General features: G+C 43.0%; 1 protein-coding gene and 1 non-coding gene across 6 annotated transcripts; both read left to right on the top strand.

Annotated features, from left to right (window-relative positions):
* DNAJC5 (DnaJ heat shock protein family (Hsp40) member C5) lies at nucleotides 1–26,478 on the top strand. Of its 5 annotated transcripts, none has more exons than XM_039382946.1 (7): nucleotides 1–96; nucleotides 8,807–8,900; nucleotides 16,235–16,297; nucleotides 21,109–21,245; nucleotides 23,565–23,778; nucleotides 24,826–24,997; nucleotides 25,717–26,478. In XM_039382946.1, exons 4-7 carry the CDS (start codon nucleotides 21,139–21,141, stop codon nucleotides 25,818–25,820), a joined length of 597 nt encoding a protein of 198 aa, XP_039238880.1. In that variant the 5' UTR covers nucleotides 1–96; nucleotides 8,807–8,900; nucleotides 16,235–16,297; nucleotides 21,109–21,138; the 3' UTR covers nucleotides 25,821–26,478. The 5 variants fall into 5 exon arrangements, with proteins under 5 accessions (XP_039238880.1, XP_039238881.1, XP_027566366.1 ...); XM_039382947.1 differs by having other exon boundaries at nucleotides 8,807–8,878; XM_027710565.2 differs by lacking the exons at nucleotides 1–96; nucleotides 8,807–8,900 and adding an exon at nucleotides 564–597.
* Nucleotides 117–188, top strand: TRNAE-CUC. The gene has a single exon. It is a non-coding gene; the product is annotated as a tRNA-Glu (tRNA).

A 26,478-nucleotide genomic window follows, 5' to 3' on the forward strand; every position in this document is an offset into this window, starting at 1 on the left:
CTCCCGGTCCCTGTGCCGCCGTGGCTCCCGGTTCTGCCGCACTCTCGGTATCAGTGTCCATATCCAGCCGCGGCGGCAGCGTCTGAACTGCAGCGAGTAATTTATCCTCCTATCACTCCCTGGTGGTCTAGTGGTTAGGATTCGGCGCTCTCACCGCCGCGGCCCGGGTTCGATTCCCGGTCAGGGAAGCTCTTTTTTTGCCGCGTTCATCCCGCTTTTCCACCTTTCCCCCGCTCGTCATTCCCATCGGGATCCCCCTCTCGCGCGCGCTCCTCAGCCCCCCCTTCCCCCCCGCTTTCACCCCCTCCCGCCCTCCCCAAACCCGCGGGGCCGCGGCCTCGTGCCCGCGCCCGGCGGGGGCGCTGCGTGCCGGGGGCGCGCATGCGCAGTGCGCCGGCGCCGCCCCCTGCCGTGGCCGGGTCCCGGTCGGTGTCTGGCGGCGGCGGCGGCGGCACCGGCGCTGAGGGCGGAGCGCGCGCGGCCGCCGCGACCGGGCCCCGCGCGAGGCCCTCGAGGAGCCGCCCCCGCCCCCCGCGGGGCCGCCCCCGCCCTCCCGCCCCCGGGGCTGCGCGGCCCCCGCCCGCCCGCGGGCCGCAGGTGAGCGCGGCGGGGCCGGGCCGCGGGCGGAGGCCAAGATGGAGCTGGTGGTGGCGGAGGAAGGAGGGGAGGGGGGGGAAGGACTGGGGGAGGGTGGGATGTGCCCGCCGCTGTCTCCCTGCTCGCCGGTATCTCCCTGCCCGGGGGGCATCGCCCGCCGAGCATCCCCGACCCGGGAACCCCCCACCCCGTTCCCCGGTGGCGGTGCAGGGCCTGCTACCTTCCCCCCCCCCGGACTCGGAGCAGGAGGGGAAAAACCCCAAACAAAAGGCCTTGGGAAGGTGAATTCCTAATGAAAGTCATCTGTGTGTGTGGGAGCTGTGATTCACCCTGGCTCGCTCCAACAGCCGCGGTGATTTTCCCTTTCCCCTTCCTTACATTGTTCTGCCTAATTTTTGGCGAAATAATTTGTGGCCGCTCGGGTGATGAGGTGCCTAATGAATGACGTACCAGCGGCGGGGAAGCAAATCCAGCCTTTATGACGAGAAACTTGCGAAGGCAGCATAATTCAGTTTATTCGTGCGGTGTCTCCTGGCTCTCACATTAAGAATTCCGGTCAGGTAATTCTGGAGATGGGGAATGCAACTGGACAGAACGGAGACAGCAGAATTCCCTGATAGCGCCTCGCTCCTGCTTTTGTGCTGTATCAATACCTGGCTGTTACACACGGGTGACATCAAAGCCTTGAGTTTATTGCTGGAGTGGAGGCACCGATGGAGCCGGCGCTCCCTGGGGAGCGAGGTGAAGGCCACCCCGTCTGACACAGGAGGGAAAGCCAAATGTTTTTATCTTTTCTAGGTTTCGTTTTTATGGGGTTATTAATTTTCACGCACGGCGAGATGTTGCTGTTGAGCTGTCTTTGCTGCGATAAAGCTTAAAAAAAATAAAAAAAAAGGCTGTATATTTGGTACATCGTCTCAGAGCGGGGTGAAATAATCTAATTCTCCCTGCTGGTGTTTGCCTCATGCCAGCTTATCGTCAGGAAAGGGAAATGATGTGTGTGTGTGTTTGGAGACTGTCTTAGTTTGCTGCTATTGAAGCAAAAACTTGCAGGCCGCATTCACCCAGTGGCTGAGCCGAGGTGGTTCACCCATTTCTCTGGGTAAATTAAGCTCTCCAAAGTATGCAGAGCCGCAAGGATTTCCTTTGGAAATGCGTCAGGATTGGACCTATTTAAATTCTCGAATTGTAGCAGCCACCTTGAAGTGGAATTTATTCTTTTGACTGCGATTTCTGTAGAGGCGCTTTCGGGTTCTCGGGCATCTGTTGGTTTCAGGCTGCTCAGGATCAGTGTTTGCGTTTTTGTTTGCTTTTGATAGAAAATTATGGAATCGTCTGACTAAGGGATCCTGGGAAATAGATGCCAAATTCATTTGCTTTAATGAATTAGCTCTAATAAATCAAGTGTGCTATGCTCTGGGAGGGAGGAAAGATGGGAAGCAGAAGCTGGAGTGGAAGAGAAATTGACTTTAATATATGGAGTGTAGGATGAAAAGAGGTTTATTTTTATTGGGCAGCTTCCTGTGGTTTTCTTGCCATGCTCGAAGGGCTTTGGAGAAATTTGTCGTGATGCTGGCAGTGCAGAACCTGCTTTGTGGAGAACCCTGGGTTGGGAGATGGGATTTTCAGCCAAACAGCTTTCTATAAGCGTAAATAAATACTTCTTTCCCTCCTTTATTTCAGCTTGGGCATTGTCTGCAGCATTTAAATGAGAGTTGCTGCAACATGGTCATTTTCCTCCTAAATTTTGGATGTGTTGTATTGATAAATTGCAGGCTGGAGGTTCAAAGCACTGGTGGAAGATTCCCCCATTTTGCAGGGTGTCCCTGTGCTATATTTAACCATCTTTTATCAGTGAGTGTCTGAAAAAAGTAATGTTTTGGAGTGTATTTCGTCTCCCAGTGTAGACTGTAATCCATGTTGATTATTCCCAGGAAGTATAACCACTCTTTCAGTCTTTCCTGAGTGTCCAGTGATCCGCCTCCTGCTCCATCGTGGCGTGTCCCGGTTTTCAGTGGATCGCAGGCGGTTGATGTGGTTTGTGGCTGGGGTGGCACCGTCCCTGACCTGGCTGCACTGGGAAGTTTCCCAAGATGGTTGGAGCCTGCCAGAGGCTTGCTTTGCAGAGGATGATCAGAGCAGGGGCTGGAATACAGCACGGACAACCTTTTCACATCATTCTCACCATGCCGGGGGAAGGCATCCATGGAATCAGCAGGGGCGTTTGGATTGTCGTACTTTGGAAAACATGGAGCGGTCCCAAAGCATGACTTAAGGACATTCATGCTGGAGTGAGTCCAGAGGAGGCCATGGAGATGCTCTGAGGGCTGGAGCCCCTCTGCTCTGGAGACAGGCTGGGAGAGCTGGGGATGCTCAGCTTGGAGAAGAGGAGGCTCTGAGGAGACCTTAGAGCCCTTCCAGTGCCTAAAGGGCCTCCAGGAGAGCTGGAGAGGGACTTTGGACAAGGGCCTGGAGTGACAGAACGAGGGGAAATGACTTCACGCTGATAGAGGCCAGGGTAGATGGGATATTGGGAAGAAATCCTTCCCTGTGAGGGTGGGGAGGCCCTGGCAGAGGTTGCCCAGAGAACCTGTGGCCGCCTTATCCCTGGAAGTGTTCAAGGCCAGGTTGGATGTGTCTTGAAGCAACCTGGTCTAGTGGAAGGTGTCCCTGCCCAGGGACATGAGATGAGCTTTAAGGTCCCTTCCAACCCAAACCTGGCAGCATTGTCAGGTTCATGGAACCTGTCAGGTTCAGGAATGTCGATGCTGAGAGCCTTGGCCTCGCTCAGGCTGTGCATTAGGTTGGTGGTTGTCAGCAGTGATGCCATTAGGTATTGCATTTCTTCTCTTGGTGAGCTTCAAGAAGAATTTTTGTCTGTGTTTAAGGAGCGTGATAGTGAATATTAATGGAAGCCTAACCAGATTACCTAAGAAATCATGTTTTAGGTTAAATACAAAGTTGCTGAGCAACTTTGAGCTCTTTTTTTTTTTTTTTTTGAATTAATGAACTCAGTTGTGAGAATATCCTTTCTGGGAAAGTAGGCACAACTGAGGGCTGGAAGGGGCTTCAGCAAATCCTGTCTGTCCATTAAATGACTTGACTTACAATAACTGCTGTAACTGGCCTCTGGTATTTGCTGTATTTGTCTCTTTTGATCAGTTGGCCAGTTTTTCATCTTTTTTAAGTCTTGTCAATGTTGATAACCAAATCAAAATATTTTTTGGTATGTTTGGGATAGGGTTTGCAGAAATTTTCTGCAGAGCTCATACCTGGACTGAGCAGTCCAGTACCCTCCCCAGTGTGTGCAAACTGGCATCTGGTGGTGTCTTCACCGCTCTCCTGTCAAACCACAAACAGGGGGATTAATTTAAGATAGTTTTAATAAAGTAACTGATTTCCTTCACTGTTTGCTCTCGAGCTGTGCAAGTGCTCTTTGTTTGGCTTTGCCTCTGCCTGGGAAGATGTGGCTCTTCTGTCACTCTCCACTGACCTGAGGAAAAGACATTTTCCAGGAGCAGGAATGTGGTTTGGCAGTCGCTGGGTTTCTGTGAGGTGACCCCCACCTTGGCAGCAGATGGCACAGAGTCCTGCAGTGAGCCCATCCCCTGCCTCAGGTGTGGCCACCTGGGCCATGGCACAGATGGGTCGTGGCAGAATCCAGAGGGAGGGATGAGGAACATCAGTAACCCCCAGGACCCAAGTGAAGCTTTGCGCTGTTTCTTTTAGCCTGAAAAGGTTGTTCTCCAGGTGCTCCAGTAATTGAAGTAATTTGAAGTGAGCAATATTGGTTTAGAAGTGTCCATGTAAATATTTTTTTGCATATTTAACTCTCTAGCTACTTGTCCTGGCTATCAAAGCTCTTCCACACATCCAGGATGATTTAATGACTGATGGACATTTGCAAAAGAAAAGATTGGAGGATAAAAAGGAAATTGAGGAGTGACCTGGGTGTACCTGGCCAGTGTGTGCTGTCAGCAGGTGGCCAATGCTTATAATCCTTTAAAAACTGTGAATTCCTACCACTTTTAATGTGTTATTTATTCTTGTAGTTTTGTTACTATATGAACTACTCCATGTTGATGCTGGTTAATTAACCAGTGGCTGCCTTTAGTCTTGAAAGAAAGAAGTTTGAATGGTACTATATCTTAGGATTTTCTTTAGAAGCTCAGTGAAAATATTTTCTTAATCAATAAAAACAAAGCACAGTTATTGGAAAGTGCATGTTTTACCTTCAAAGGCATTTTGCTTCCTAGTCGAGGCCATGTAAACTGATAGGAAGAACTGTGTTCAAAATGAAAGTGCCTCAAAAGATTGCATGAATGTTTTTGTGAAGTGATAGTAACCATCAAAAAGGGTTACCATTTTTTGTGCATAGAATAGTTAATAATAATTATTGGCATTGATTTTAGGGTTTTAATGCATTGGTGATGCGTCATTTTTTATTGGGAGAACATGAATAAAACTATTTTAGCATATGTTCAAATTTCTTATATCTTGGCAATTCTTCCTAACTGCACTTACCATTTATCTGCATTGCACTGAAATGTGCCTTTCAAAGTCCTTTTCTGCCTCTTTCAGTAATGCTGAAGTGCTTTCAGTGCCAGTAGGGCCAAACTCAGTAAAATTTGAGTACATTTTTCTTCTGGGTGCAAGTTTCTCGTCTTCTTGTGCAAGTGTTGGAAGGAGGAAGTTGAAGGTTTGTGGTGCACAGAGGTGCAAACAGAATGGTCCTCTAGGCCAAAATTAACTTAAATTACCAGCTGCCATCTCCTCTTTCATAATGTGCTCAAGGGTTTTGTAATGAGAATAGAGTTTCTCAATGAAAGATTGAGACTTTTTTTTTATTATTATTTTTAATATACTTCAGTACTGTGATCTAAACTTTGTTGGGTGAATGGTTGTGCAAAGAAAAAACCCAGTGGCATTTGGTTACTTCTTACTAAAGCACCACTAATGAACCTTTTTTTTTTTTTTTTTTGAGTTTTGTGACATAAGTCTGTGTTCATTAACTGGTATTTTTGTGGCTTCTGACCAATGAGTGGTGCAAGTGAATAGTTCTGTGGATCTGTTTGCAACGACAGGCAGTATCTAAGATCAGTGATAGGAGAGCACAAACCAGAGATCCACCAGCACCCCATGCTTCCCCCTCCTGCCTTCTGGGCTTCCTCTTCCCTCTGAGAATATATTTTTATATATCTGCCAGGAACTGGTTTTAACTGCTTTTATGCAGTTAAAGTGCTCTACACAGTTAAATGCTCTAGGAGCACTTACACCATCCTGCTTCTGCTTTGGTCCCAAGGAGCTTCACGGTCCTTCTTTGGCTTCATCTGAGTCTTACTGAAGTTGTGTTTGGTGTCAGGGATTCTGGAACCTTTGCAACTTCTAAGGAACAACCTGCAGAAAAAGGTGAATATACAGAACCTCTGGATTGCTAATGTTTTACACTGGAGGTGGGAGAAGCCCGAAGTTTACTGATGTCATTGCACTGACCTATCACAGTTCCAAAAAGCAGAAACTCAGAGGTTTTCTTTTTGCATTTCCCCTTCTATGTCTTCAGTTTTTTTCTGTACTTCAGAGGAAAACATTCTTTTTCTCTTCCATCTGTCATTACATGTTTTATATCTTAGCAGGATTTTCTGTTGCTCTGATGGTAATATTGTAGCAGTTTAATTTATGTTGGCCTTTGCCTGGGTCCATTGTTGGAGAATTTCCCTTAAGAATCTGCTTCTCATGGCATAAGGATTTAAGGACACTTACTGGAAAAACATAATTAGGTTTCAAGCTGCTCGTAGAGAGGAGGGACTTGGAAGCCAAACTCCAGATGTTGTTGTGGGCAGTTACAAGTGACAATATCTGCAATAATCTCGAATATGCCAAATGCAGGTAATTTGTTCTACCAAGGCTGAGCCGCATCAGGTGGAATATTTATAATTTCAGGTTGCTTCCGGCATTTCCTGAGGGATTGTCGTTAAAAATATGTTAAGGAATATCTTAGTTTTTCTTTACTTCTCTGTAGTTCTGAGGTCAGCATGGAAGCTGGTGCTCCTGCTTCTGGTATTTTGACATACAAGAAGGGGGATGAGCGGACAAAATGGGACGTGCAAGATCCTGTTCAGAGTCTTAGGGAGACATGTGACGTTGTGATAAAAGTGGGTAGAAGGGGAATAAAATTAATGAGTGTTCATGTGCTTTCACACAGGGCATATGGGATCCCTGTGAAGTCATCTGGTATCTGCACAGGGAATTGAAGCACTGCTGGTTTGTTTTTTTTTTTAAGATCTGCTCTAGTTCAGGTCCACCAGGGACTGATGACAGCTTTGATCTGAAAAACTGGACCCATCCAATACACCTCACATGACTCAATGTACATGGTGTTTTGGACAGGGGACCTTGGTGGGTACTGTGAGCTCTGGAAGAGGTGTGGAGTGACTTGGGATCCTGGTTGGAGGTCCTGGATGCTACATTCTTCCCAGCACCTCCCCAAAATCTCCTCACCTGCTGCTTCTTGAGGAGGAGGGAAGGGACCACAGAACTGTCCCTCCACTGAAATCTGAGGTGACCTGTTTCTTGGAAGCTATAGCCAGAGACATTCCCGTTCTAAACTGTTTAAAAGCTGGATTCAGTTACTGCTTAGAGCAGTGAATGGATTAATTCCAGGTTCTGAGTTGCTGTTCTTTGAGAATTTTAGGAATATTTTCCATCTGATAACTGATGAGCTCTGTCACACAGGGTCCCTGTTTTCCACACGTGTACGATTCTTATGTGTGTCTTGGAGCTGTCCTGGTCTGAGTGGTGAAACAAAAATAGGGTCTGAAACTTGTCTTTTCTTCAGAAAACTTGTTTTATCTTTTTTTGGGGGTTGGTTTGACAAGTCAGTCAGTCAGACACTGGTCAGTCAGTCCTTCTTCTGAAGGCCCTAAAAGTAATGCTGGGAAATAATATTCTGGCTTGGAGCAGACCATTTTCGTCACAGAGGGAAATAAATACCTATTCAATGGAAATATTTTTGTCTGGACAGTAATTAGTGAAAATATTTGCCTTCCTTAATAGGTGTCTCACTCTTTCTTTTCCTAAAAAGTTCCTGATTTCCACACTCGCTGATTTCATTCTTCTTGCCCTTTTAAATTTTGCTTTGGCACAGCATTTGCTATTCACAATTACCTTAGGAAAACCAGGCAATCAGAGTTAATCAGAAGGTATTTGGAAGGTGCATAGTATAATTTCCCAGGCCTACCTCACTGTTTCACTGAGTGGTTTGGATAACGGGGACAGCAGCCAACATGACTTTACTCTTGGGCCTGGACTGGAATGTATTTTGGATGAAACATCCTGGATGATGAAAACCCAGCATTTTCTTTAGTTGTTTTGTAATGCACAACTCCTTACCCCGGTTTCTTAAAACCACATTTCTTCCCATGACTTATTCTGTCTGACATCTCCCTTATAAAGCCCAGGGACTCCCTCCTGCATGTTAAAAATTATCTATTATGACTTTCACTCTTCCTTGCTATTTTGAGGCTGTTTAAATGTGTGGATGTATAAAATACTATTTTAAAAAACCCTGAGTGAGGAAAGGTGTTATTTTACAACTAATTTTGTTCCTGTTAAGGGTTTCCAGGGGGACATCCTCGTGCTTTGGGGAATATGTTTAGGAATGACACTGGTTTAACATTGGACTGATGGCATCACATCAGGCAGAGAGAAGAGGCAGTCACACTCTGGTGTTGGTGAAGATCACAGGGAGGAATAAAAGTGTCACAGTCACAAAAACTATGGGGTTTGTGACATTATTCTCACTTATTTAGCTGGGAAAAGACCTAAATGTGATAATTCTATACTTTGTGCTGGAACTGAAGGGCCTTGGGAATGGCAGTGATTAAATTATGCCCCAGCGTAATAGTGGCCTTTTTGTTCTAAGCTGTCTGAAATGTGATTCCTGTCTGAAAACTAAGGGTATAAAAACGATATGTCTTCTATTTCTCACCCAATTATGTTAGAAAACTCAGTTACAATTAAAGTCTAGAACATGGTTTTTCCTGAAGCGTCAGGTTTGCAAACTAAGTCCATGGTCTGAAATTCAAGCCGTGTCTTTTCTTGTTAAATCACTAGTGAGTTAGTGGGGAAATCAGTAGGACAAATACATTCTTAGTTGCCTTATTATTTCTAAATTATAGACTGCCTTTTTTTTTTTTTCTTTTTTAAGCAGCCATGAAATACTGTTGCCAGACTGAATGGAGGAACTGAGGACATACTTCATCAGGCAGTCTGCAGATTAAATGTATGCAGAGTGAGAGAACAGGGTAAATAAACGTCGTTATGGTTTGTGGAGGAGTAGTATGAAATAAATCTTTTTGTTGGTGAAACCACGCTGTATACTTGGAAAATACCAAAGAGTTTGTCTCCTGTAAGAAAATGCCAGTTTAAATTAAAACCGCTTTTAATCCAGCCCTGGGATTTGTTTGGGTATTTGTAGCCAGAAGAGCTGAGTCCAACATATGGGATGTGTACTGGGTAATGCATTCTGGGGACATTGTAAGAGTACTGTGACATTAGCAGTGCATTCATAGTGGCTTTCCTCAAAACTTCGGGATCACTAGGGAATAAATGTGTTCTCTATCCCAAGGTGCCCCCTGGACATGGGCTCTGGTTTAATTCACCTGTGAAGGAACAGAAATATTTGCAGTGAAGGCATCACTGCCAGCATTACCCAGCCTTCAAAAGGAACTCAGTTGTATTTTCCTGCCAAAACAAGTAAAAGCTGAGCTGGTCAGTTGAGATTTTATGGTGGAATTCTGAAGTCTTAACTCCTTTCATGCTTCTGAATGCCCAGGGGCCAGGGCTTTGAGTGGGGCAGGTTTGAAACTCATCTCCTTGTGGCTTTTAAACCATTTCCTGTAACACCTGACACCATCCAGGGAGAAGGAATCTGTGGTATGAAAAGTGTCTTCCATGTCCAAAATACATATATATTTGTTTGCATCAATTAGTTTAGTAAATCTAAACTAAATGATGACTTGCCATTTCACTTGCAGTTTTTAGGCCTGCTCTGCTGCTCCATGTGCAGGGATATTTGTGATTTGCAGGATTGTGGGGTACGTGGTGAGGTCCTAGTGATTGCTGGGGGAGTGTTGTCCTTGATTCAGGCCATGGAAAAAGCAATTCCTGCTTTCTGTGTCAGCTGAGTTCTGGGCAGGTGTTCACCTGGAGCCTGGAGATGGTCTCAGGGGGGACTTGGTGTGTTTGAGTTTGTGCTCCCCCCTCGCAGTGGTTTTGTCTGTGCCCCCTTTGTAGTCAGGGCACCACTTACTCCTGGTGGCCTTTTGTTGGGTTTGTTTTTATTTGGGGTCTTTGGCTGTTTTTCTCAAGCCTAAAATATCTTTTCCAGCACTGATTACGTGTCCTGGTGTATTTTTCTCAGCTGCAGGAGTGGTGTCCTGCTGTGTTTGTGGCGTTTGACCAACAGGGGATGGTGACAATCAGTGCTTTGGACCTTCAGGAGGGACTGTGCCAGTGGGAACCTCTTGGATAGAGCAGGTTGTGATTAAAGCTCCTAGTTATTGGTGCAGGGATGTCCTTACTAGGCATGACCACTGGCACAGTGGTTGGTCACCAGTACAGCTCTCCTGCAGCACTTTATGATGTAATAAAGGAGGTATGTTAGAAGCCCATGTTTTCTGGTGGTTTTTTTTTTTTTGACAGAAGGAAACGAAAATGTTCTTTTTTTCTGTCAGTTTCTGTGAGGAAGTGAAATAATGAAATAGTGAAGTCTCCTCCCCACCCTCCACAAAAACTGGGGAAATACAGTTGAGCCATTAGGAGAAGAGAGGATCTTTAGTTACACTTAATTTTTTAACTTCGCAAAAGAAATAATCTCTGGAACTAAAGCCTTCGGAATTTAACTGAGAAGATACAAGTGTTGATTGAATAATTATCCATCATCTTAGGCTGGGAGGACCTGATTGGATACATGAGGTAATAGTGAATCGGGGGAAAAGTCTACTTTCTGCCTGTATTAATAAATAGATAAGCTTAATTTTTAGAGTAAAATATATATTTTAGATTACTAAAACTTAATTACCCTGTGAAATGGAAAAGCTCTGACGTTACAGAGGCAGTGACATGGGGTTCCTGGTAGGTTTTAACTTCTCTGTTCCTGAGCTGGGTGGGTGGTTGTTTCTGGAAAATACAAATTCATTATAAGTTCTGCTTATTTTGCCTTTTTATTCATAACTTTTTAAGCAAAAGATTTGTGTGCTTGGTGGGGCAAGAGACAACCCTTTAACAACTGAATGACAGAGATTAATAACTCGAAAACAGGTGAAGTTTCTCAAAAGGGAAACACCAGAGTGGATCATTTTAGATCGGAGTGGGTGTCTGTGCATTGACTTCTGCTGTTGGTACAACCTGCTCTTCCCTTTTGCTTTTTTTACCCATTAAAATAAACTCTTCATTTCAAAGTCTTTGCCAAAACCTGTTCATGATTGAAACTGCCAAGAGTGTTTATTTGACAACACAGCAATTTCAACACCAAATAGGTATAAAATAGTTTTAGTCTGTTTTGCAGTTTGTAAATCCATAGCGTTACATTATTTAAATTTTGAGGAGGGGAAAACCCTCATTTACCTTTTCATTTGCCTCACAACTGATAGGAAAAGAAAAACAGGACTGAATTTCTTCCCCCTCCATCTCCTGCTGCTGTTGATGAGCACAGAGGGAACCACCTTCCCCTGCCCTTCTGAGTTAATTTCGGATAAATCATCTTGCCCTTTGCCAACCAACTTGTAATTTGAAAGATGTGTTCCTGCCTGTTCCTTTTGCCTCTCAGACTGCTTATCTGGCTTTTTTTAGTTGTACTCTGTAACCTCACCTTTATTCCTTCTTTTCTGCCAGGCAAGAGCTGCCTGTGCTGTAAAAAGGGGCAGCTTGGACCGGCGTTGTCTCTCAAATTCTCTATTTGTGACAGGCTGCCAAGAGGTTCTCATTTTGACAATTGATCCAGTTTTCTCAACCTTTTGTCACAAGAGACAATAGACATTTTTTTCTTTTATTTCTGTCTAAAAGCCTTTAGTTGTCTTAGCTACAGGTGTGACATAATAGCATAAATCCTGGTTTTATGTGAGCAAACCCAAATGCTTGTTCCAAGACCTTTTCTATATTTTAAAGGTTAGACTGTATCGGTGTAACCATTATCAATATGATTTTTTTAAAATTGATCCAGTTTATAAAACACACCTGGCACAAATGGAGCTTTATGTCTGCCCTGGTGCTTTTGAAGAAGTTTAAAATATTTCTTCTCCAGAAGAATTGGCATCAGCATTACTTTACCCACAGCAGGGAATGTTGTGGGTTTGCTGATTTATTCTAGTGAACTTGCTGTGAGTAGTTACAGCGATTCAAACACAATTTATAGAGAGGAAAAATTAAGAGTAATAATGAGCCAAGGAAACAGAACTGCTGATTTTTTCTAAATTTTTAAATAACTGAGTAAGCAGACACAAGTTTTTTATAGCCATGTGCAGTTTGTGACAGTGCAGTTGCACTTACTGTAATGCCATAAACAATAATTTAAATTGCTGAAGGATTAAATAGGAGCAATGAAATCCTAAGTAGGGAATCCACTAAACCCCCCAGGTTTTTAGAGTAATTATTTTAGTTGACGAGAGAGGATAGAAAATGCAAATCTAATACTTCACATTTTTCACCCCTAATATGGAAAACTTCCTTTAGCAGGCTTGAATCTTACTCTGGTATAGGGTACAAGGTCACAAGTCTTTGTAACAGGCTGGTCAATCAGACTTAAATGGCCACATTTTAATCTGCTAAGCTCATTAGAGAAACAACACTGTGTCACTGTAGTTAAGTTTGTCACAAATTTCAGTGTAACCTCTCTCACACTTATCAGTGGTGGAGGTTACGTCAATTTAGGCTTGAATTTATCAGAAAAATGATATTGTTCCAGATTTCATTTATTCAAAAGCTCTGTCTTTCTATTTTTTAAAAACCCCTCATGCTTACGAGAATTTAATAAAGTTTTTACTTTCACTTTTGGAAACCTGTCCTCTCTTCCCAAGGCAGATGGATTTGGACATAGTGAAATTCTTTTTTATTTCTGAGAGAAAGATCTATGCACTTAATTTAATTCCCTGGATACTCAGTTAGCTTTCCATCAGGGCTTATATGTTAAAACAATGTTTTTATGGATATGAAATTTCTCACGTGACCTTTAGTGAAAAGGCCACAAACTGAACAGCAAAATGTAGCTGAAAGGCTTTTGTGCTGTGATATAAAAATATAAGCAACACCAAAACACACTCTTGGATGCTTTAACAAAATAGTAAATGTTAGTGATTCAATTAATAAGTTAAAAATCACTATTTCAAGACAGCTACAGGGAGAAGAAAGGTGCTTTGAAGCAGTAGTGATTTTCTGCAAGCACTTTTGTTAGCCAGGTTGCTTTGCCTTCAGCTTTGTCCTGTTGTTTTTCCAATGCTGATTCATTTTGCAAGTGATGTGAGCAGGTAAGGATGTGAAAATAAACACTTGGGAGTTCCTGTTTTGTATATTGATTTATTTTATTTGCCTTAATTGCAGCAGCATTTGTTTAAATATTTGCTAACTGTGATACAGCTCCTGTACATGGCAGAGATGGATTATGAGGGAAAGTATCCTGAAGGTGCTTCTCTCTGTCTGTTAACAACATATGGAGCAGGATGAGGACAGTTCTGTCACTGGAATTATTCAATAAAAATGGTTCTCCAGCATCTGTCAGGTTTGGGGAGACAAGAAACACACTTTTGGTCAAATAGGTCTGAGAACATGTCTGATTTCTGGAAGGAAAAGGGAGAATCTGTCTCTTGGTTATGGGAGGGAAAGGTGCTGAGCACTATTTATGGTTCCAGTGTGCAGGGAAAATACAGTATTAGATAAATTGGATTCAAATTTGCAGGAGAAATAAGGGTGGAAGAGCTGGTTTTGGTCTGAGCAAAATGGTTGCAAGAACACGCAGCCTTCCTAAGCGAATTTCTTCGTTGGTGTTTCAAAACTTACCACAGTTTTAATGTGTGGCTGAATTTAATTTGCATTTGTGTAGCTTTGCTTGTGTTTGTTATCTTATCTTCATCATTCTTTAATCTTTTTCTTCTCATTTTTGTGCTTACATCTGCGTTTTCTGCTTGAACAATTGTGTGTTCCCTTTCCCAGACTTTTTTCCTGTGTGTGTGTGTTGTTGAACTGGGTGCCATGCACTTGATGTTGATTTTGAATGCTTCCCTTTCTTTTCCCTCATCTGCCCTTTCATTTTCTCTGCTTTTATTTGGGTTGTGAATATCATGTAATAAGGAGGGGGGATATTTACAAGTAATTAGGAGCAGGGTATTATGTAGAGCTCTGGGTCAGTGGATCTGGCCTCCTGAATAATGAGATTGGATGGGGAGATCAAAACATTCCTGAGTCACTAAATTGGAATTGCCAGTTGCAACAGAAAGCAAGGGAGTGAACCCTGGGGATGAAGTGCTGGGCTGGCTCAGAGCTGGCAGGGAGGATGCGCTGGGGAAGGCAGGATGTGGAGTAGCTGGCATGGGTTTCTCGTGTACTTCGATTTTGTAAGAAATAGTTTCCTTTGGAGTTTATTTTTGTCTTGTTTGATTATTTTCAGCTGTAAATCAGGCTGCCTGCTTTTAGAGAAATGTATTGGCATAGCTGAAAGACTGAAGAAGTATGGCTGCTTGCATCCAGATTAAGATAATACTTTGCTATATATATCTTGAGTTCTGTATGTGGATGGTTATTATATATGTATATGTGCTGTAAAAAACGATCTTTTCTGCTGATGGAGTTTTGATGAGGCCTGGGCCAGAATCTTGTGTTTGAACCTTCTGTTCACAGATCATTGTATGTTATTTATGCTATTACATGCCAAATTCTGACTTTAGTAGGATAGCTCATTTTGTCAAAGTATATTTGTCTCCTAAGTACATTTGAACTTTGATTTTTTTCTTCTGTTCCACTCCTATATTTCTATCTGTGTACATCCATAAATTGAACATAATTTAGCTGGTTCTCAGTTTGGCTGTCAAACATCTAAGGTTGCTGTTTGAAACAGAATCAGTGGTACAATTAAAGATGTTCTTCATCTAAGTATGAAGCCGTAATTCTGGTTGCCAACCCCATTAACCATCTGCAGCTTTCTGTAGATGCTTAAAAAATATTCCTTTTGTGGATTGTTTTGCAGTGAAGGAAGCAGCGGGCAGGAAACATGGGAGCTTTTATAGCTTCACAAAACAGGTTGTTTTTCCTTGGAGAGGTAGTCCACCCTCCAGTACTGCACACACTCTGAGTGGGGAATTTTAACTCTCTGCCTTTCGTTTTTCAGGAAAGATCCTTTGCCAGTACCTATAAAGGAACTAAACAGATCCATTAACAGTAAGCTGATTATTGAGTTGTTGGTTGGTTCATTCATACCCACTTAGTGATGTGCTGCTGGATCAAGCAGCTTCTTACAGATGGCACCAAACAACTGCTGTGGGCAGCAATGCCAGCAGCTCACTGGGTGTATTCCCAACATCTCTGTTCACCACACTAAAACCTTCCAGTGTGTGAAAGGCCTAATTATTAATTCAATGGGGAGTTTATTTCTCGAGTGCATTCAGAACTTGTTGTTTGGAAGCTGTTGAAAGGGTTTAGATGATGATGAAGTGATGACTTGCCAGGAAAAAGCTGCTCTGAAGTTCCACTCATGAGGTTTATTGTTCAGCCATCCAATGCACAATTGACTTTGGGATTGATGGTGAGGGTTAGATGTGTCCTGTACCTGCTTAATAGGAAAGATATTTTAATCTATTGCAGTGATTTTTCCTTAATTTTTTTCCACAGCATCATATAGCATTTCCTAGGCTCCTCTTCTCCACGTACTCTCTTATTTCCATGTGATCACTGATCTGAAGTGATCTGTCTGACTTTGCCTTGACCGCTGAAAGACTGAGCATGTGTTGTTGGGTCATCTCAGGTTCTCTCCCTCCTTGTACATTGAAATGAGACTTGTTTCTGCCTTGAGTGATCTGCTTCAGGATGGGGGAATGTGAATGGAATGAAACCTCTGTTTTCTTGATGGAAATTTGTCCTGGCAGAAGGAGCTGGTGCTGCTCCTCAGAGCAGGCTCTGTACGGGCTGCTCCAGTGCCAGAGCTTGGGGTCTGCTGTGTGAGCTAAGCTGCTTTAGCAGTCCCTCTCTAACATGACACGTTGTCAAGACTTGAAAAACATGCCTCTGTTGTTCCCAGCACAGGTATTTCACAAAGGCCTAAGTTGAAAAAGCCCAAGGTCTTAAACCGATAATGTTTATTAGATTTTCTGTGCACCTGGATAAGTGTGTTTCTTTCAAGTGGTGAAAAATTGGGGAAAAGAGACTGAAGCTACAGATAAAAGCATAGAGCCCTCTAATCTATGCTTTTAAATATTTGTCACTGGCAGTTAGTCAGTTCTAAAGACAAGTATTTACATTGTGGGGACTTACTGTTTATAAATATTGATGAAACACTTGTGTGTTTTTACTGTCCAGTAATGTGATGATAATTTTTCAATGAACCCTCAGCCTAAGAGTTGGTGAACAATTTACTTTGCTTTTGTTTTGTCTTTAGGAGATTCAGTTTTAGAAGTGTGTGAAGGCTGTTACCACTTAGAATACTCGAACTAGACACCAGGTAAGTTCTGGATTTCTTTATTTCTTGTAGCTTCTCATTTAAATGCAAAATATTGCTGAGGAAACAAAGTTCACAGTTTCCTATAGAAATCTCTTAGTACCTCAGGAAGCCAAACCTAAAACACCTCATATTTTTAGTGGTAACACAATCTTGTATATGCTTCTCTCCTCTCCCCTTTACAAATGTTTTTTTTCACCCTTGAAAAATACCAGATTGTGAGAACGACTCTAAATGACTCTGAGACAGATGGACAGGATGTGGAGGCCAGTGGTGCTTTTTCCTTTTTTGTGATAAATCAATATTTACTGAAGTGTTTTCTGGCTCAGTGTTTTTATTTAGAATTTTACTAATGAATACTGGTTGAGATAGAATAATTCAGTTAAAGATTAATGCCTGTAGTTAATTTTCTGCACTGCAAATCTTCGAAAAGCTGGAATCACAACTTTAACTGACATTATATTTTACCACATAGTCAGTTAGCAGCAAGGCTTTGTGGAATACAAATCTTTCCTAAAATACTCCAGTGCTTCCTAAAGTTCTAAAATAAAGCATCAACTAGACATAATTTTTGTAAGAGCTGGCAAAACATCGTTTCCAAGCTGGACTCTTTAATCATCTGCTGATATGCTCTTAAAGCTGTAATTGCAGAGGGTTTGACAGCATTACTGGTAGTTTGTGTTACAGACACGTGCAGGGCTGAAAAGCCACCTCCTCCTGCCCAGCACTCCCAGCAGGGCTTTGAGTCTGTGTCATTTCTCCTGCTTCTTATATGTCCCTTTTGGGGATTTCTTTATTCTCTATGTTACTGGTGATGTTTTGGAAGACTGGGAGGCTGTTTTGTTCTGGGTTCAACCAAACTCCTTTGCAAAGGAGAATATCCATTAACGTTAATGACCTCCCCTTATCCTGTGTCCTGTGGGTGAGTATCACTTACCTTGTCAGGAGGAGGTGGATTTTCTCCTTTACAGTGGGATTTCACTTTCTGGAACAGCTGTTGACAGCCAGATTCCCCACACTGAGGATAGTTCACTGCAATGCTGTGAACAGCACATGTGTACAGGTCTGTGCATTGGCACAGACATTCATGGTGTGATTTTATTTGGTTTTTTAGGAATTTAGACTGATGAATATACAGACATTAAAAAAATTAGAATTCTGGTGAAGAGTATGTACCAATGTCCTGCTCTAGTAGTATTTTTAAAGTTCACAATTGTTTGGTTTCCTCTGCCCCTTCTGATTTTGATCAGTGGAGCTGAGCAGCCACAACTCCTTCCTGAAGCAGTCATTCCTCCAGCGAGGAAATTCAAGGGAGCTGCTGTGCCTGTGTGACTTACACGGGTGGAGGTGGGAAAAGTGGTATTTCAGGCAATGTGGTACTTCACAGTTTCCAGAGGTTTGTTGCTCAATGCTTCAGCCTTGGAGTGAAATGAGAAGTACTGCTGTTAGTCTGCTTCCAGAGGCTAATGGCACTGAAATATTGTGGATGTTGTTCATGGAATTAGCCCTCCATCCCTTTATTTCAGGGTAGTTCTTCCCAGCAGAGATTTAACAGTGGCTGTTCGGTGTTGTTTCAAGCAAATTCTCCCTTGAGTGACCAGTGCTGGTACCTCCACCCACAGCCCTGTTGCACAGCTCCACATGTTTTCTTGGAAAAATCGATATCCCCCTTGCTGCCTCCTTCCAATGAAATTCTTTGCAGCATCTTGTAGCAGGTCAGGTGGAGTTTTAGTCCTCCCTCTCTTCTTCTGGCCACTGGATCTGTTGTCACCCTTTTCAGTGCAGGCATTCTTTGGGATGCTCTGTGAGTATTTAATTCCCTAAACTGGTAGAGAACTGTTCATTTTTTTTTCTTGGCTGTAGTAACACTTTGCCATTTTAATGAGTTAAATACAACTTCCAGAAGAGTCAGCAGTCTTGGCAGAAACTAAAGTATTACTGGTTTCATGAACCTTGATGGGATCCTTTTGGGAAGCTGAAAAGAAAATTAGTCTTTGTAAGATTGAACTGACATAGATGTATTTAGAATGTTAAGGCTGGCTTCCATAAAAACCTCTCAGGTTTAACCTGAGTCTTCTCAGTGAGGTAGTACCAGTTATATTTACCTGGTCCTGCTGTGGAAGCAGCTGCCTGTTGTGGTAAAGCTGACTAAGGCAGGATATTTTGGTACACAGATAGTTAAACACTCTGCTGGTTAATCCAGGAGATTACCTTTCTCCAGAGCCTTCCCAGAGAAGCCTCTTCAGGGCATCCAGCTTGGTTAGAATACAGAGCAGGGAGCAGATGGCTTCTTGCTGCTGAACACAACTGTTTTTAAAAGCACAGGGCAGCTTTCAGGATTGTGAATTAGAGCCACGTGTGAAAACAGCAGGAGAGATGATACCCCAGGTTATGAAGCACTCGGAACTTAAATAACTTGCACCTTTGTTGTCTGTTTCGTATTTAAAAAAGCCAAAGGTTGCATTCCTAGTAATAATACTCTTCTGTTCCCTTAAATAACAAGCTTCCCAGATGAATTCCCATCACCACCTTGTCCTCCACTCTTCTGCCAAGCTCGAGGTGTGCATTTCACACCAGTTTGGAGAAATAAGTGCTAACACCCCGTTACACCGAGCTGTGGATCCCCTGGACTGTTCAGATGGAAGCAATTAAGGATGCAGCAGTGTGGAATTGTATTCCTGTGCCTGCAGACTGATAGATACCACCTGGGTCAAACTGAATTCATTTTTATTAAACAAATTTGCCCTAATTTAGCAGTGGAGATTTTGTTAATCGGAACAGGGTGTATGGCTGTGATCTGCAGCTTCTGTCACCAAGGGCATGTTGGATTGATGTTACAGGAAGCTTGTTGTGCTTAAACAGAGCTGCAGACTTTAAACAGCGCAAATGCTGTAATGCCCTGGAAGCTCCCATTTGAAGCAATATCTTCTTTGGGAGAGCTAACTAACATGTAAGATTCCAATCAGGATGCTTTTTTCCCTTCCTTCAGGGGTCCCCGTCCAAGAGCAGTAGTGACAGACACTCCTTGGCTGGGAGCTGCTGGTGGGGGACTGGTGTGGTGGAGCTGCGGGGAGGTGCCCAGGAGGGTGTGAAGTGATGGTCATGGAGCAGCAGGAGCTGTGCAGGGAGCCAGGACAGCAGTGGGAGCAGGCTGGTGTGATTAGATAGATTACCAGAGAGATGTCAGGATCATCGGTCTTTGACCTCAGCTCCAGGATGGAGGGGGCTGGGAGGCTCCCAGTGGGAAAGGCTGGCCTGGAGGGTTGTGCCTGCTGTGTGCCCAGGTGTGGGGTTTCGTTCCTGAAATATGTTTTTCCTTTCACTGAATCAGATTATGCCTGAATAAGTGAGTTGTTTGTATTGTGTCTTGCAGCACTCAGTAATTTTCCTCCCATACGGAGAGCTTTTGGTACTGAACAGTGTCCTTGAAAAGAAAATTCTCTCCTTATCCACACATTCACCTTCCAGGTTTGGGGTGCAGTTTGAATTCTTAGCCAGAGCATTAGAGTTTAGACCTTTTATTATCAATAGTAATAATTTATATCTTCCTATTAGGCTGGTTTGTATTAAACTTGGTAGAATTGCCAAAGACTTCTTGAAGGAGATTAGATGAGAGTTTGGTTTAGGTGGTGTATTCCAGTTAAAACAATTGGACGTGGAGCAGAGTGTTAAATGAATGTGGAGTTAGAGAGGCCAAATGTGGGAGAGAATGAGCAGCAGGGTCTGAGCCGAACAAGACAGTGGTAACATGTCTGTCCACATCCTTGTCACCTGGTCACCCTTGTGTGGGTGAGACAATTCCCATGTGTTGGTAGAAGCAGAGCTGTGGTTCTGTGAGGTGTGAGGTCACAGCTCCACCCAGGCAGCACAGGGGGGGATGCCTGAGAGCGTTGCTTTCAGCCAGCCTTGGGAAAGCTGGAGTTATTAAGTTTGTTATATAAGACATAGGGTTAATTTAGAAAAGTCTGGTGCTTTAAATATCTTTTTCAAAGGCTACATAATCTGGTGTAGGCTAATTGTAATGACATAATCCAAAAATAGCCAATAGTCTTTTCTTGGATGCTCATCCTGGCTGCAGTTCTGCAGCTAAAGAACAGCAAAGCTGATCTCCTCAGGATGGGAGGGGACATAACCAGGTCTGTCCCTGCCATGGCACAGGGGACACCTCTGGGGTCTGCTGTGTTTGGATGTAGAGCAGGAGGTTAATCCATGTTCAAGTAGCATGAGTTTAACTAGAATGCATGTTAAATATTGGATCCTGAACTTTAAATTACAAGAGGGGAGATCTCCATCTTTCCTCGTGGGATGCACAGGCCTGGGCACACTGGACTTGTCCTAAGGATTCTGTTTGACCTGGTGTCAGTGATAAGATGGGGGATTGGAGTTTGGGAGGTGTGGGGAGGTTTGGGTTTTTTTGTTAAAATGTAATTCATTGTTTTTATAGATATTACCACAAATAATCTTCTTTCTTAATCTGAATATTAAGAAGTATCTTTAGGGATGTGTTATGCAGTACATAGCTATAACTGTACCTCAGCTGTTGATTTGGGCTTTTTGGAAAGAAGAGTTGAATATACACAGTGTTGATTCGGGATGCCTGGTGTTGTGCTGAAAATGTAGTAGTTGTTTTCACTGGTAATTCACTGAGTTTTGTAACTTTTTACCTTCCACATGTATGAAGAGCCATTCAGAGCACATTTAAACCTTATAAAAGCTGAATTTTCACATGCAAACCCTGGTTTTAAGGATGTTTTGATTCATGAGATCTGTTTTATTCTTTGTTTAAGCATTTTTTAATCTTACTGTTTTGGCAGGGGCCGGTTCTCTCCTCAGGTTAGCTCAAGATGGCAGACCAGAGGCAACGCTCGCTCTCTACCTCTGGGGAATCCCTATACCACGTGCTGGGGCTGGACAAAAATGCCACTTCAGATGATATCAAAAAGTCTTACAGGTAAAAGTTTGAGTTTTACACCTGTCCCAGTAGCACAGATGGCTTTATTTCAGTATTCAACAGATGGTCTATTTACACAGGGGCCTGAGCTGGTATATTTAGACCTTTTGCAAGAAAAATATGTTAGAAAAACAGGTGAAAACTTGGTTGCTTCTTGCAAAACTTGGCGTGAAAATGTGCTTAGGCTTTTAAATTTTTCCATCTAAATTCTCAATTTCCATCTAAATTTCCGAGCTAAATTCTCAAATATGCAGTGTCATTCTGAAAGGTCTTTGTTTAAAGTTGAATAGAATTTTAAGACAGTGTGGTCAGAGTTAAACTCTTCCTGTTAGGCAGCCTTGTGTCTGGTTTAGAGGGAGCACAGATGGGCAGAACTGCCTTTTTGTCCATCATTTCCACTTGAGTGAGGTATAGATTAAAGATGCAAATAAGGATGTAAACCGAGTAGCAACACTTACTTTTTCCTAAAATTCCTTTCAAAATTCCCTCTTCTTTGTGGAGTTACTAGTTTAAAAGAGGATTTTTTTCTTTATTTCTTTTCGTAAAGAGTTGGACACATGAAATGGCTTCATATTGATCAGCTAATAACAGAAAAAGTGTTCTGCAACATCCTCCCTTTCCATATTCCCTGACCAAATAAAAACAACAAAAAAAAAAGAGTTCTGTAACATCCTCGCATTCCACATTCCCAAAAAATCTACTTAAATGCAGTTGCTGCTCTGTGACAAGTGGCAATGTGGATGGAATGACACTAGGGGTCAGCATCACCTTTCCATGAGGATATTCTTTAGCAAAATTGTTTTCTTTTAGTCTTCAACTTTTACCAAAACGTCTTCCCTTTCAAAGTTACATTTGTAATACCAATGGCAATGACATAGTGAAGTCTAAGAATAAGCTGGGTCCCCAGATTCTCAAAAATTAGCTGTATGTTCCTAAAAATTTCAAGTGGAAGTTTGAATCAAGCAACTGGAAAATAATCTTACCTTCTTGGGGGAAAGACTGCAAGTTTTTCCTTTGGAGGAACAGCCCCACGAGGTCCTGGGGTGAACTGTAGCTGCTTCATACTTACCTGAACCTTCATCTCGTCTCGTTTCCTCTGCTGCTCCTTTACAATGTTCAGTCTGAACATCCTTTGCCGGCCTGGGGGCTCTGGGGTTTGTGTATGTGTAGGAAATGGGAAATGAAAATTATTTATCTATTGCAGCCTGATTAAACCCTTTCCAGGTTTATAGAAGTTCCCTGTAATTATAAAAACTGTGATTATTTCAGCCCTCCCTGAGGCTGGGGCACAAGTGGCAGCCATGGACGTTATTCCCCTGAGCAGCATCGTGTGCAGTGGGAGTGTTCCAGGGGCCATTCAGTTTTTCACATGCTGTGAGATACTTGCAGGCACATCCAAGGGCTTGCACACATCTTTATTTTATGTTCTGTCTAAACATTGCCCCACTGCAAAGCTGGTGTGGAATCCTCTGCAGGCTCCTCTTGTGTTTCTCAAAGGTGTGACTTTGTGGTCATTTTCTGTACAAGAACCTTTTGTGGTGGAGAAGAGGCAGCCCAGAGTTCCGTGTCATTTTTGTACCGGGGAGCACATATTTTCTGTTTCTAAGGAGGTGCTTGCCCAGTAATTTCTGCTGGTTTCTGTAAATAGTCTGGGCCATGTGAGAACTAGCACATTTATCAATGCTTAATCTGATTTTTTTGTTAGTTGTAAGAGATCTGGCCTGATTAGGGGAGGTGTACGTTGTGATTTCCTGATATCTTGAAACTCTGAAGCGTTTTCTATTCTAGCAAACCTTGAACTGAAAAGTACTTTGTTCCTGCACAGGAATTGGTGAATTAACCACAAGTGATCGTCTGTTCTATTTTTGTGTTCAGACACTGCAGAAGCAGCAGTTCAGACACTGTTCAAGCAGCTTCTATTTACTCTTTGGTGCTATACCTTAGATTTGTGGTGTGTTTTTTTGCTGTAGCAGGAGCAAAACTTAGTGGTGGAAATTGCTGGAGCTGAGGGTAAAAAAAAAAGCACAACTACTTTTCTTCAGTGTCTTTTTTTTTTCTGTTGGATTTCTGAGGGTCAAATCCAACAGTCTGAAGTCAATCCTGTGAGCTAAGCTAGACACTGCTGTAGCCTTTTGTTATCATCTAAGGAAGAATCATCAGGGAAGTTGAATCACAGATGAAGGAAACATGAAAGTCTCCCTTGCGTGGCAGGCTACGGAATTAAAAAAAAAAACTAACTAAAAAAAAAAAACAGGAACCCAAATCCCAGTTTTTAATCTATAACGATCTCTCTTTTTTTTTTTTTTTTCTTTTCTGCAGGAAACTGGCATTGAAATATCATCCTGATAAAAACCCTGATAACCCAGAGGCGGCGGAAAAATTTAAAGAGATCAATAATGCCCACGCAATATTGACCGATGCCACAAAGAGGAACATTTACGATAAGTATGGGTCTCTGGGGCTCTATGTAGCAGAGCAGTTTGGTGAAGAGAATGTGAACACATACTTCGTGCTGTCCAGCTGGTGGGCAAAGGTAAATAAAAGGGCAGGGAAGTTATTCTGGGTTGGCATTGAAAGCTCTGTAAGAGCAACATTTGATAACTGGTTTTGGTTTTTGGAAATTTGCTGCGTTTCTGACACCTGGTAATTAACCCTCTTCCTGCGTTGTGATCTCTGGTCACCAGCAAGTCAGAGGTCACCAGTGTTTTTCTATGATCTTTTGGTGATGCAGGCCTAATACAAAGACTTATGTTACTAATTGAAGCTGGATCTGGGAGGGTATTCTCTGGTAACATCTGCAAAATAGTTTTGCAAAATGAGTCCTGACTGTGAACTTGAGCTCACACAGGAGAAGTCTGCTTACATTTCATTGCATGGGTGCATTTTTCTACCCTTTGCCAGCATTGACTCCCTCTCTTGATTCCCCTAAGTAAGGGAATAGTTATATCACTGTGCTGGTTTGTTATCTGTAAAATCATTTTTTTCAAACAATTGTACAGTGACCTACAGGGAGACTTTAATTTAGCCCCGTTGTCACTGTGATAAGCACCCGGCAGACCCGGCTCTCTTGGAGCTGCCTTGCTCATACTGGGAGCATCAAACCTCAGTGCCCTGAGCTCCCAGCCACATCCACAGCCTTGGGCTGGTCCAAGTCCCTGCTGAAGGTACATCATGACCTGTGCATCAGCCAGCACAGGTCAGTCTGTGTCAGGGATATTAATGCAAGCTACAGTCTGTTCTGAACTGTTGTGCCTCTGGGTTTTAATACAGATACAGTCTTAGACCTGTATGTTCTTCCAGATGCAGCAGAATAAATAGTCCACTTAATCTAAATTGTAGGAATTCTTCAAGCAAACCAGGTTGTCAGTATTCACCTCCATGTAAAATGGGGAGAGCCATAGTTTTGCACATAGTTTTAAATCTTTCTTGTTGATGAGGTAATAAAGCTATAGCTGGTGAGTTCTGTCTCTGCACTGCTGTGTTTTTGCTCTCTGGTTCCATATCCAAGTCTCACAGACTCCATGGTCACGGTGCAGTAGGCACAGGTTATGACTGTCTCTGTGTTTTCTATCCCTTGCAGGCCTTGTTTGTGTTCTGTGGGCTCATCACAGCCTGCTACTGCTGCTGCTGTCTGTGCTGCTGCTGTAATTGTTGCTGTGGGAAGTGTAAACCGAAACCTCCCGAAGGCGAAGAGCAGGAATACTATGTCTCTCCAGAGGACTTGGAGGCACAGTTGCAGTCAGATGAAAGGGGTAGGTGAAAACTGCTGCTGGATGTCTGAGATAAGCATCAGTCCCTGCCAGTCCCATCAGTGAGCTGGTGGAGGGATCAGCACAGGTCTTGGGGTGTGGGTGATGAGCAGGGAGTGTTTGTGGCACTATGTGGGTGACGCTGACACCGGATATAGAGTTGCTGAAAACTCCCAGAGGGTCTTCACTGAACTTGATGGGATCAACTTCAGAGCAGTCAGTGACCATCATTCATCTTCCTTCCACATCTCTGGGGGTAACATATGGGCCAGATGTGTGATTGCAGAAAGGGGCTCTTGTACCTCGAAGGTTGGGGGTGTCAAGGCAGCTTGAACTGCGTCAGGTGTAAAGGAGCTGGCACTGCTGCCCCAGTAGCTCTGTCTGATACTGTTCATGAAGCTATAAAGCTCTTTCTGTAGAATTAAACCAATAGTTAAAAAAAATTGTAGAGCCTTGTGTAAGCTCTGATGACATTTTTAATGGGCACTGCTGAAGGTGGGTGAGGGTCAGCTGCCCTTACAGGGAGAAGGAAATATGATAAATATTCCACGTGTAGACTTGAGTCGAACGCTGTGTGTGCACTGAAAATCAGGGAATTAACATCACACTCTCAGAGCAACGTGAAACTGTGTTATCAGAGCGTTGCAGGGAGATGTGACTTGTGCTTACCAAGTGCTGTGTTTGTTCCTTGGTGTCCTAAGCCTTTTGTCTTCCCTTTTCAGAGGCCTCAGACGCACCTATTGTGATACAGCCAGCATCAGCCACAGAGACAACCCAGCTCACAGCTGACTCTCACCCCAGCTACCACACTGATGGATTTAATTAAGTTAAGGAAACACTGTCATTAGAATGGATAAAAAAAAAAAAATAAATACATGGCCAACTCAACACTAGAATCATGAACATTAGAAGTAGAGAATGGGGAGGGGGAATAATTCTGCCACAGTAAGAAGGCAGCTTTCCAACCTGCCGAAAATATTTTGTAATCCCTTCAGCCTTTTGTCACCTTTCAGTGTCGTATCTCGATGATACGTGAAGTGCTGTAGCATGCAGTATTTAAAGCAGTTTAGCTACGGTCTTATTTGTTTTCCTTTCTTTTGGTTTTTATTTTCCCTGTTTTTTTTTTTTTTTGTATAGCATGTAAGGAGTTATGTTCGATGTCTGTGGTGTAAAGTATTGAGTTGTCACAATATCAGTGCGATGGAGACATTCTGCATTTTAAGCAGCAGTACTGGCCTAAAAATTAGGTTCAAAAACCGTCACAGAAGTCACTGTTCTTCTGTACAGCTGAGCTCTCAAAGACCTTTAAAAGTTGAGGATTTTCATTTGAGTGCAACAAACCGAGTCTTTCATTCCTCCTATTCCTGCGTTTTTATCTAAGCAAGTTTACAAAGCCAAGAACCAAAAAATGCCAGTCCTGCAGAGCTGGAGTCCTCTCTAATGCTGGTTTTCAGCTTAAATAAATCTACCTTGAAACATAAAAA

This window comes from Pipra filicauda, unplaced genomic scaffold, assembly GCF_003945595.2.
Source record: "Pipra filicauda isolate LSUMZ 115617 unplaced genomic scaffold, ASM394559v2 scaffold291_size933811_pilon, whole genome shotgun sequence".
In the NCBI taxonomy this organism is placed as follows: domain Eukaryota; kingdom Metazoa; phylum Chordata; class Aves; order Passeriformes; family Pipridae; genus Pipra; species Pipra filicauda.

Excerpts from the sequence above, each read along its gene's own strand:
- DNAJC5 (XM_039382946.1), top strand. The coding sequence starts at position 21,139 with ATGGCAGACCAGAGGCAACGCTCGCTCTCTACCTCTGGGGAATCCCTA. Across the intron at positions 21,246-23,564 it reads GATATCAAAAAGTCTTACAG|GAAACTGGCATTGAAATATC; the intron begins GTAAAAGTTTGA and ends TCTTTTCTGCAG. Across the intron at positions 24,998-25,716 it reads GTTGCAGTCAGATGAAAGGG|AGGCCTCAGACGCACCTATT; the intron begins GTAGGTGAAAAC and ends TTCCCTTTTCAG.